At 43.2% G+C, this 12,406-nt stretch overlaps 1 protein-coding gene across 2 annotated transcripts; it reads left to right on the forward strand.

The window, feature by feature from the left end:
* Nucleotides 1-576: 576 nt before the first annotated feature.
* LOC117262014 (uncharacterized) lies at nucleotides 577-11,976 on the forward strand. Of its 2 annotated transcripts, none has more exons than XM_033634630.2 (3): nucleotides 577-1,041; nucleotides 3,214-3,618; nucleotides 9,744-11,976. In XM_033634630.2, the coding sequence occupies exons 1-3, from the start codon at nucleotides 897-899 to the stop codon at nucleotides 10,763-10,765; spliced, it is 1,572 nt and encodes a 523-aa protein (XP_033490521.2). In that variant the 5' UTR covers nucleotides 577-896; the 3' UTR covers nucleotides 10,766-11,976. The 2 variants fall into 2 exon arrangements, with proteins under 2 accessions (XP_033490521.2, XP_078024398.1); XM_078168272.1 differs by lacking the exon at nucleotides 9,744-11,976 and adding an exon at nucleotides 4,826-5,549 and having other exon boundaries at nucleotides 580-1,041.
* The last annotated feature ends 430 nt before the right edge of the window (nucleotides 11,977-12,406 follow it).

The following is a 12,406-nucleotide window of genomic DNA, read 5'->3' on the forward strand; positions in this document are numbered from 1 at the left end:
CAGCGCCACATTCATCAAATTAAAAAAAACTCGAATTTGTAAAACACTAAGCGTGTTATCAATACTTAGTAGGATAACGGACGTTACAATTATAAACTGCAAGTGTGTGCTCCGTTGCAGCACAGACTAGCGGAGTGAGATGTCTGTCCTCGGGTTTCGGTGCTTGTTTGCGGCAGAAACTCTGCCATCCTCTGGCTCGTTCCCACATCTGTGTTCGCCGCTGACCGGCTGGACACGGAGGACGACCCGTTGACAACAGCCTGAAGCCCGTCGTCACTAACTTTTAAGTAAGTGGATGATGCATTTATGTAGAGCAAGTAACGACTTAAGTGTTTGATTAGTTACTGTAATGTGATTACTGCATTTAGGGACAGTAGTGCATTACAATACTCGTTACTGAATTTTTTTTGGCGGTAACTGATTGCGACATACTAAATCTTTTCCTGGTGTGTACCATAGTATGGGTACTGGAACGCACAGTCTGTTCAGATACATTAATTCCATGAGCCCACCCAGTCCTACACAGTAGGTGGCGGTATGCACCTTTACAGTTGATTTGTGATTCCCACAAGAGGAGGAGGAAGAAGAAGAAGAAGAAGAAGAAGAAGACGAAGAAGTGGGAGGAGTGTGAGGCTTTAGAAGTTTTTATCGTGACTTTCGTTCTTTCGTTGAAAGCTATCTGATAAAGCCTACAGCAGGAATTAACAAGTATAAATAAATCCAACCTGTCCTCCATTTTTCTTAATAGTGTAGCATCTGGACTCAATGGCGTTAGCCTACAAAGTTAGCCGTTGCTACAGTTAGCTTGCTGACAGTAAACAGACCGGACTATATTTTAATTGTTGTGTTTACTCGTGAAGCCGTAAAGGAGCACAAAGCCGTTCATGGTGTGAAAAATGTGTAAAGTCCAAAGTGTGAGAGTGTTGGTGAAGCAGCAGCTGACTGCAGCTGTCGAACAGGTACTTGGACTGTTTGAAACAACCATAACAGAGTATGAACAAGAGATTGGTCGCCTGTGCAGACTGCTGGAAGACGGTACAGGTATGTAGCAGGCATTTAGTCCCACAATAACAGATGTGATGCAGCAGTGTGTTTGTGCCAGTGACCCATAGCTTTTCCATAAGCACCTTTTGATAGTAAAATATATGTCAACTCAAATCTCAAATCAAATACTGCTCAATATTTCATGAGCGCTGTCTCACCATCACATTCCCAAAGATGAGGGTCGGACTCGGACTGTATGCTGCTGACACGTGTGGTCAGCTGTGGCAAGCACGGTGCGCAGCTGGATGATCCCAGACTGTGGCAAGTGACAGGATTCAGAAATGTCTGGCTTTCCATTTCCTGATCATAAGCGTGAATATATTGAGTCATTTTTACCTCAACCATTTATGTACGCTAACTAACCCCACTGGCCACAAAACAATGTGCGCATTCTAACCTCCACCTCACCCATAAGCACCTTGATTTCGGGGACACAAGAATTAGTTTTTTTGGTCTTCCTCTCGGTAGTTGCCAAGATCAGGGGCGATGCCAGACATTGTAGACATCCAGGGCTTAAGCCCGGTCTAACTAGGGTGATCCTGGAGCATGTTCCCCTGGGAGACAATTTTGAAAAACAGCCCCTTAAATGGTGGCTTCAGTCGACTTTTAAGGGAATTATAATGGCAAAATTTAGACTTAAAATATGAGACTGGATTCAAGTTACTGTATAATCAACCTGCTGCCCCTTGATGAGTCAGGGACTTCCCCTGACTCATCTGTGTCAAAGTTAATGCAGTGCATTGTTTATAATATAATATAATATAATATAATATCTTATCTAACATCTAATACCAAATATCAGCTTCAGTGGATAGGTGGAAAACATTCTGCCTTCATTCAACCTGTAATTGTGCACAATGGACTAGGTTGAATTATGGAAAATAATAATGTTGAAAGCAGCCTATTAGATCAACACACAATGCAAACATATTGCTAACCAATGCGTTGTTAATACTTTGTTTGCATCTTTATGTTGGATGTGGTTGAGTGACAGAAAGAAAGGGGTCAAAGTTTAATCAGCTGTGGAACAGGGGCTTACAGAACGTGATGCAAGCCACTTGCTACGACGCTAACCTTCAGATGGTATGTATAGGATGGAAGCAGACAAACTTGTAATGAGAACGTAGCAAATGTAACCTTTCTATTCTACTTAAATAAAATCTGAGTTAAAACAGCATGTCAACCAAGGATATTTTATTTTAATAAGTTAAGTTACTTTTCTAAAATCTTTGGTGGACATAATGTCAGGTAATGTCATGCTTTTGTAGACTATTTGCAACATCAATACAGTAAGACAAAGATGTCTATGCTAGAAAATGGATTATAATGCTGACTTCTCTGACATTATAACCAAAATTGGTATAATAAGTATCTAATGTTGCTAGATGAGGTTTCAATTTCACGTCAAGCGATATTTCATAAGATCTTATGACAACTTACGCTAGCCTATAGCCTTGTTGTCAGCTTGTTTGCAGTTTGTTAGCCTACGCGAGGGCAGTGGTTTTGAGTCACCGTGGTGAGCCAGGGCAGGCCAGGCCAAAAAAGTCAGCTTTTAAATCAGCCACCAACCTGAAATAGTGTTGGGCAGATCATCGGCTGCTAACGACACGACAGATGGTGTTTTCTTGAAAAACTTTCTGATGTCCATGATGTGCAATCACTAGATGAAAAGGATTGGACGGTGACTGACTTATGACAGCAGCAGGCTGACGTTAGGTGGCCCCCGCTAGGCTATATTGTGTTCAGTGTCAGGCTACTTGTTGGCGGTTTGATTTTGCTCAGATTTCACTGATTGATGTGGCTTTCTTTATAATAGGAGGTATGCACAGATTGATGGATAGTGTAACGGACAGGGTGATGTGATTTTATGGGAATGGATTCTGTTACTGTTAAGAATGTGTTCAGCAACAGCAAAAAGTCTGTTATGGTAGTTATTGAGTTTTCCAAAAGTTCAGTGAATGTCTCACTCCCAGAGGATTCTGTGTTTTAGAAGCTATCATAGTGACCTGTGTGAGATACCAACCTGTGATTGGCAAAGGCTTGAGAAGAGCTTTGCTGTTATGCCTGTGTGTGTGTGTGTGTGTGTGTGTGTGTGTGTGTAGATAAATGCTGTAAGTATAGCTCTTTTACACGTTTAAGTTAAACATTATTCTCTCTATCTGATGTTAGTCGTCCAGCAGGTGTTGGTGTGTAAAGAAGAGGTTCTCTCTGAGCAGCAGGACTCAGAGCTCCAACACATTAAAGAGGAACAGGAGGAAGTGTGGAGCAGTCAGGAGGGAGGGCAGCTTCAAGGACTGGAGGAAGATGATGTCACTGGGTTCCCGGTCAATGCTGTCTCTGTGGAGAGTGGACCACAGCTTCAGTTTACGAGACTGAAGTTAAAGAAGATGCAGACAGCTGATGGACTGTTGGTGAAGCAGCATCTTACTGCAGCTGTTGAACAGATAGTTGAGCTGTTTGAAAGAACAGTAACGGAGTATGAGAAGAAACTTTCTCGCTCAAATGAAGACATCGACCGTCAGCGTAAACTGCTGGACGCTGTGTTAAAGCCTGAAGTTCGGTTACACAGAGCAGGTTGGTACCCACTGATCATACTTGTTCTCAGGCTCTTCTACTGTATTCTAATCCCATTCAGTTCGACACAGTGACACAGGTCGATATTGTATTGTATTTTGTGCTTCAAGATTTTCTATTATTCCATTTTTTTAATTATATTTAGACTATTCGGTGTATCATTGAGGTTGCATTTATGAATGATCCGTATTTGTATTGTTTTTAATGTTAATCTGAACCAGCTGGTTTCTGTTAAAAGGGACACACGCCCACAAACCATTTAACGCTGAGATCGGCTATGAGCTGAAACGCGTCCATTTGACTGCCGTTGTGCAATCCACTATATTAAAAAGTATTATACTTATTAGTGAGTGCTGTCAGGTTTTTCTGCTTTGCTGTAATTTTTTGGACCGGCACCCAATTACACTTTGAGACTTTTGAGTGAGCACGCTGAAGACTTATCTCCATACACAACAGTACTAGCCAGCCGGCCGTGACCTCCCCAAGATGGCAGCGACGTTGACACATCGCTGAAACGGGCCAAAGCCGTCAACGAGGTATCTACTGTGTATGATATCTATGGTGTAGTCTCACGTGACCAGCCTCCCTTATTTCGGAATGGTAGTCTGGGGACATTCGTCTTTCATTTTGTAATAGAAATGGGCAGGGATATCCAAACCACATGACAGCGTTGCCATAGGTACAGCTTACAGTGGGCCAGGCTTGATAAATCAAACTTTTACTGTATCCCGTCGGTAAACAGGCCAAAACATCTCTCTTCTCCTGCGTAAGGAATTTTAGACAGAGTCGCTGTAAATCCTTAATTTCTCCAATCTTGTGGACGTTGCAGCTCTGCAATATAGCTGAATCAAATGAAATTATATCCATTTTAATCTCTTCTTGCGATGCACTGAACACTTCCTTTTCTGTTGTACTATGGACAACAATTCGGGGAACAGCAATTCCAGTGTAGGCGGGTGTAAGGCAAAGCTAATCAGCTGTTGGTCAAGGAAGTACGGAAGTACGTGGATTTGGATCCAATCACATCACAGACAGAGATTGTGTTCAGGCCTCTCCACACCTCTCTTATGTTGTTGTGTTGAAGGTGCTACTCCAACTTCCTCCTGTAGCTGTCCTTGCCCCTCTTTAATTCTCTCTTAAGGTCCCTCTGGACCCTCTTCAGCTCTTCTTTGTCCCCTGATCTAAAAGTCCTCTTCTTCTCGTTCAGGTGTAAGCACAGGTAATGGGCTACCTACTGGGCATCGCTGCCTGTGGCACCTCCGATGGTGCCAATGGGTCAGCTGCAGAGTCTTCAGCCAGGAGCCACCCTTCATTGATGTTTCACTCCATTAATCCCGGAACATCTCATAGTGGTGGAGCAACGGATAGGGACGTCTCCCTACCGTCCCCTGCAGCTGACCCTAGGACACTTGCCTTCCCCACGCCTTATCCTTCCTTCTTATCCAAAGCCAGAAGCTGCCTTGCTCTGCCTCATCTGCCAGCTCCTTGAGGGCTTTCTTCAGCCCTGGATGGGCCACTCCCACACTCTTGAAGAGGCGCTGGACAGATGTTCCAGTGAAACCTTTGCAGCCGACTTCAACAGGGTGGATGGTGGCTGACCACCCTGCTTCTCTGCCAGCTCCGTGTATTTGTCCTTCTTCCTCTCGAAGGCTGCCTGCATCTCTCCTTCCCATGGAACAGTGAGCTCTACCATTACCACTCTTCGGGCTGAGGTGGACCACAGAATGATGTCTGGCCGCAGTGTGGTTGTGGTTGTGGTGATCAGAAGCACTTTCAGATCAGGGGTCACCCACGGCTTGTTGTTGGAGTTGGTGTTGGTTGGTGTTCTCCCTGCAGAAGTTTATGTAGTCTGTGATGCAGTCAGACTGTCAATGTCCTCCCCATGACTGCACAGCACTCCCCAGTCAGTTGTTCCAAAACAGTCCATCAGTGCCATGCTGGTCTCCTCAGACCATTTCCTCACATACCTAATGGTGGGGGTTTGTCTGCTCACCACGGATATATAAGCAGGGGACAGATGGACCAGGTTGTGGTCTGAGCGGCCCAGTAGGGGGAGGGGGATGAGCTGAATGCATTCTTGAGGTTTTCATACAGCAAGTCCAATGTTCTGCAGTCCCTGGTGTGGCAGTCCACATACTGTGTGAAAGTGGGGAGGGTGGAGGACAGGGAAGCATGATTAAAGTTGCCAGAGATGAGGATGAGGGACTGGGGGTGCTATGTTTGGAGCTGAGACACAACAGTGTGTAGGAGCTCACAGGCTGCTGCAGCATCAGCTGACGGCGGCATGTACACCGATGACTTGTGATAAGTCCCTCGGGAGGTAGTACGGCCAAATGCTAACCGCTAGCAGCTCTATGTCCCTGGTGCAGCACCGCTCTTTAACCCTATGGGCCCAAACGACGCATTGTGCGTCCAAATTCACACCTGTTCTTCTCTATTGATTTTCTCTGCGACCGTGCATCATAGCGAGAAGCCACGCATATCACGTGAAACAGCGAAATTGTAGCTTTTCGACAAGACCAAGCACTTGTCGGTAGTCCAATGTTTTCATAGCGGAAAAAAATGATAAGTTTACACTAAAATGATGAATAACTGAGCTTTCATACAGCTTTGCACACACATTACTCTTGGATGGATTACTCGCGAATGCAGATCCGGCTTTCAAGATGCAAATATCTCCATATTGTCCAGTTGACACTCCATCAAACTTTGTATGACAAGACTAGCCACTTCACCTTTGCGCACCCAGACAACTGCAGCCTAATTATGCATGCATGACAGGGCCATAGCCACCATATACAATGCCCCCCCAATATATAACTGAAACTGAAAAACAACAACAGACTTTGTTTACTGCAAACAAAGTGGCAAATATTATCTTGGAGGACATCATTGCACTTGGTTGACTATTTTTCTATTATGTTAGATGTAAATATTGCATGTTTCTTTCAGATAAAACACATTTTTGACTTGTGAATGAGTCAATGGAATTTCTTGCAATAATGAAAAAATACTGGCAATCATTTTCCGCCTGGCACAAACCACATGTTTTGGACAACTGTGAGGTGACAGAATGTCCCACCATCATGGTTCTTATAATGCCAGATTCCAGAGAGTCTCCCCTCTTCATATATGGCAGAATATGTCTTCTTCCAACTTGCTATGGTGAGATACATGTAAAAATGTAAGAATTTAGTCACACGGATTTGTTTTTTTCATTGATATAAAAATTAATATAAAATACAGGCACATACAAGGACATGGAATGATGGCAAATCTGGATAGCCCTGATTGACCTGAAAAAAACAAGATATAGCATGTGTATGTAGCCTTTATAATGACTGTGATATGAGCTTAAAAGTAAAGGCAGTAAAAATACCCCAAAAACGCCTAGGGCCCATAGGGTTAACACTGATGTGCCCCGGGTGACACCATGACACCTGAAATCCGTTGAGAGTTACGTGTGAGTCTGGAGTGAGTTTGTTCAGCCAGGTCTCCGTGAAGCACATCATGCTACACTCCGGGTACTCCCTCTGCATTCTGGTCAGCGCCATGAGCTCTTCCATCTTATTAGGGAGAGATCTCACATTCCCCATAATAACGGACAGTATAGTTGGTTTGTACTGTCTTTTCCACTCCCGACAATTGACTCCAGCTCTGCATCCCGTCTCCTTCTCCTTAACTCCTTGGGGATCTCCGGTCTCTCGTTGGGGAGTACACGAGTACAAGTATTAAACAATTGAGCCGTGGCTGAATGGCTCTCCAGAAGTCACTTTAAACAGTCCAGAAGTGAATAAAAGGCATAAAACAAATCTCAGCAGTTGCACATCCGTTGTTGAACGCGAACAAGTGAGATTGGCAAATAAAAAAAAAAAAATTAAAAAAACACACTTAAAGGACAGAAACTGTGCTCCTGCAGCCAAGTTCTACTGGCCTTGGATGTGTGGCAAGGGGCATTATCTTGTTGAAACATCCAGTTTTTACCTCGACGGAACAGTGCACGCGCAGAAGGGAGCATGTGGGTTTCGAGAATGGTACAGTACTTGGTAGAGTTCAATGTGCCATCACAGACAGTGAGATGACCAACACCAGCAGCACTCATGCATCCCCAAACCATGATACTGCCTCCACCATGCTTGACAGTAGGTACTGTACATGCTGGAGATAATGCTTCGCCTGGCCTTCTGCATACCCTCACATTAGTAGGAGGAAGATAAAGCTGGAAACTGGACTCATCTGACCACAAAACCTTCTTCCAATTCCTGGCTGTTCAGTTCTTGTGTGCCTGGGCCCAACGACGCCGGGCTAACCTTTGTCTCTCATTGATCAGGGGCTTCTTGATAGCCTTGTAGGACCTTAAGCCATGATCTAAAAGTCGGCCACGTACAGTGCGGGTGGAACACTGGACACCAGTTTGGTTTGACCACTGCTGCTGAAGCTCCTGTGATGTCATTGGGCGGTTTTGCCTGCACATGCGGATCAGGATGCGGTCATTTCTTGCTGAAGAAACCCATGGACGCCCAGATCTTGGTTTGTCTTCCAAGCTGTTGGTTCGTCTGTATTTCTGCAGAGTGTATCCAACTGCTGAAGGACTGCATCTGCACTTCCTGGCTATCTGGCGGGAGCTGTACCCTTCCTGGCTGAGAATCTTTATCTTCAGGCGTGTTTCCTGCGTTAGGTTCCTTGTTTTAGCCATTTTTGTGTCTGAAGAACTTTCAAATGTGCTGGCTTTATGTAGACACGAAGCTTGGCAACAAAAATTGTGTCTTTTAATAAAAGGAACAACCTTCATCACTGGTACCAAAATGACCCAATACTCAAAATTTCTTATGTATTTTTATGGAACCAATCAATTTTAAGTTTTAATGGCTTTTTTAGGATTTATTTAGTATTTTGGCATTTTAGACAAGAAGTAATGATATTTGCTAGCAGTATAACATCATCAGAAGAAAACCTTTCCTGTGTCCTCACCACAAAATTCAGCATCAGAAGTTTGCAAAGGAACATCTAAACAACCGTGATGCTTTTTGGAAACAAGTCCTGTGGACTGATGAAGTTAAAATATAATGTTTTGGATGCAATGAGCAAAGGCATGTTTGGAGGAAAAAAGGGTGAAGAATTTCATGAAGAGAACAACTGTCCAACTGTTAAACACAGGGGTGGATCGATCATGCTTTGGGCTTGTGTTGCAGCCAGTGGCACAGGGAACATTTCTCAGGTAGAGGGAATAATGGATTCAGTTAAATTCCAGCACCATCTGTATAGACCTCAAAAGAACAGTGCATGCAAGACGGCCCAAGAATCTCACAGAGCTAGAAGCCTTTTGCAGGAAAAATAGCTGAAAATCCTCCAAACAAGAACTGAAAGACTCTTAGCTGGTTACAAAAAGTGTTTAGAAGCTGTGATACTCACCAAAGGGGGCACTATTAAAGGGATAGTGCACCCAAAAATGAAAATTCAGCCATTATCTACTCACCCATATGCCGATGGAGGCCCTGGTGAAGTTTTAGAGTCCTCACATCCCTTGAGGAAATCGGCAGGGGGAGCGGCTAGCACACCTAATGGCTGACGGCGCCCCAGACTAACATCCAAGAACACAAAATTGAAACCACAAGTCTTTGCTGCTCAGACTGGGAATTGGCGATGCCTGCACTTGAGAATCTGGACATCAGTACTGACGAGACTGCTGCTCTTCAGAGACCGTGCATCACCAATCACCCTGAGCGCGCACACGTGAACACAGAGCACGGATGAACGGTATGGAGATACTCTGTGGATTCAATTTTGTGTTCTTGGATGTTAGTCTGGGGCGCCGTCAGCCATTACATGTGCTAGCCGCTCCCCCCCGCCGATCTCCGCAAGGGATGTGAGGACTCTAAAACTTCACAAAAAAATCTTGCTTCAAATACTGAAGAATTGTGTCGTCTCTAATTTTGTGCCTTTTAAAGATCAGGTCATCTTTTACTTGCTTAAGTATTCACAGTAAATTTTGTCCAGGGGTGCCCAAACTTTTGCATGCCACTGTAACCAGCCATTAATGAAAAATAGCCCATCAAATCTAAAATCTACCTACAGGGGAGAAAGTCACATTTTTTCTAATGTCTGTATTTCTGTCTTCCCTGTAGATGTCCAGCATCTGTTGGTGTGTAAAGATGAGGTTCTCTGTGGGTCGCAGGACCCAGAGCCCCTACACATTAAAAAGGAACAGGAGGAAGTGTGGAGCAGTCAGGAGGGAGAGCAGCTTCAACGACTAGAGGAAGATGATATCAAGCTCCCATTCACTGCTGTCTCTGTGAAGACAGAAGATGATGAAGGCAAAGCACAGTCCTCACAGCTTCATCACAGACAAACCGATGACCAGATGACAACAGCAGCTGATGGAGAGGACTGTGGAGGATCAGAAGCAACCAGAAATGTAGATTCAGCTTGTGGTGACAACACCTCAGTCTCCTCTGAGGCTGAGACTGATGACAGTGATGACATTTGCAGTGAGACCAGAGAAGCTCAGTCTCATATAAATGCTTTAAAAAATACCAGTTCTCAAAGTGTGAAAAATATCACTTGCATTGTGTGTGGTAAAATACTTTGTTCCAAGAGAAGTATATACAGTCACATGACTGTGCACATGGACCTGGAATCCTTTATTTGTCCAGTATGTGGTAAAACATTTACTCACAAGCGAACATTACTGTCTCACATGAAAATTCACATTGACGGTAAGCCCTTCAGCTGCTCAGTGTGTAAAAAAGGATTTAACCAGCGGCGATCATTGATTGAACACATAAGAACCCACACAGGAGAGAAACCCTACTGCTGCTCAGTGTGTAACAAGTGTTTTCACAGGAGAGGAGTGTGGATTGTTCACACCAGGAGTCATGCAGAGGAGAAACCCTTTAGCTGCTCACTGTGTGGAAAAAAGTTTGGTCATCAAGCACATCTGAGAAGACATGAGAAACGCCACTCAGCAGAGAAACCGTTCAGTTGCTCAATCTGTGGGAGGTGTTTTAATGACAAAGGACATCTTAAAAGACATGTTAGACTACACACAGGAGAGAAGGCATTTGGTTGTGAGACTTGTGGGAGAAAGTTTTTTCAAAAGAACCATTTAAAAACCCATAAATGTGTCATCTTTCCCACAGATCCTTAAAAGTCTTCCTGACTATTTCCAGGAGCACCCTTAGGTTCTCCATAATTTGAATGCCTCCACACCAGTTATAGCCATGGTCAGAGGCATTGTGTTTCAGGTTGTCCGTCCATCCCATTCTTGTGAACGTCCTATCTCAAGAATGCCTTGAGAGATTTTCTTCAAATCTGGCACAAACGTCAACTTGCACATCAAGTATAAACTGCTTAGATTTTGGTGGTCATAGATCAAAAGTCAAAGTCACTGTGACCTCATCTGTCTCATACTTGTGAATGCGATATCTCAAGAACACCTTAAAGCTATTTTTTCAAAATTTGGCACAAATGTACAGTTGGGCGGTAGCAATGTACTGATTAGAGTTTGGTGTTCAGAGGTCAAGGTCACTGTGACCCCATTCGACACATTCTCATAAACACAGTATTTTAAGAACACCTTGAGGGTATTTGTTCAAATTTGGCACAAGCATCCACTTGGACTCAGCTATAACTGAGTAGAATTTGATGGTCAAAAGTCACTGTGACCTTACATTCATCTCAATATCGTGAACACAATATGTCTAGAGGGCCTTGAGAGAGTTTTCTCAAATTTGGCACAGACATCCTCTTGAACTCAACAATGAACTGATGAGAAGTTGGTGTTTAAAGGTCAAGGTCACTGTGACCTCATAAAACATGGTTTTGGCCATAACTCAAGATCATTATGCTAATTATGACAAACAAATGTCACAGAAATGTCTAATAGTATATAATGATGAAGTGGTGACATTTTATATCCTAAAGGTCATAGTTCAACCTCACTGTGTTCTGCAAAAATACTTTTGTGGCCGTTATTCAACATCATATCTCTGGAACAGAAGGGGAGACATTTGGTCAGATACTGAATTGGTCTTGGGTGTCCACCTTGAAACTGTGCTGATTGTATAGATCTTCTGTGATCTTCTGGGGGGGGGGGTGTGTGTGATAGACAGACATGGCTGTAAGCTATCACTGTTGAATGTTGTTTCTGTGGAACTCTCTATTGCTTAGTTTTATGCTACACACACTGTTAATGACATATCTAACTGAAGGAAGTTGGATTTATCTACATATTTATTGTATCTTTTGTATATATGCATAGGCTGATTTTAAACAAAATGCCTCGGAATCCTTAAAATGTTTTTTCTTTTACTTTGCTCTCTAGTCACCAGAAATAAAAAGGTGTTCACAAAAAAAAAATCAGATTTTATAATATATATATATATTATATATATATATAATATATATATATATATATACAGTACAGGCCAAAAGTTTGGACACACCTTCTCATTCAATGCGTTTTCTTTATTTTCATGACTACTTACATTGTAGATTCTCACTGAAGGCATCAAAACTATGAATGAACACATGTGGAGTTATGTACTTAACAAAAAAAGGTGAAATAACTGAAAACATGTTTTATATTCTAGTTTCTTCAAAATAGCCACCCTTTGCTCTGATTACTGCTTTGCACACTCTTGGCATTCTCTCCATGAGCTTCAAGAGGTAGTCACCTGAAATGGTTTCCACTTCACAGGTGTGCCTTATCAGGGTTAATTAGTGGAATTTCTTGCTTTATCAATGGGGTTGGGACCATCAGTTGTGTTGTGCAGAAGTCAGGTTAATA

Source organism: Epinephelus lanceolatus, chromosome 5 (assembly GCF_041903045.1).
Source record: "Epinephelus lanceolatus isolate andai-2023 chromosome 5, ASM4190304v1, whole genome shotgun sequence".
NCBI classification, from domain to species: domain Eukaryota; kingdom Metazoa; phylum Chordata; class Actinopteri; order Perciformes; family Serranidae; genus Epinephelus; species Epinephelus lanceolatus.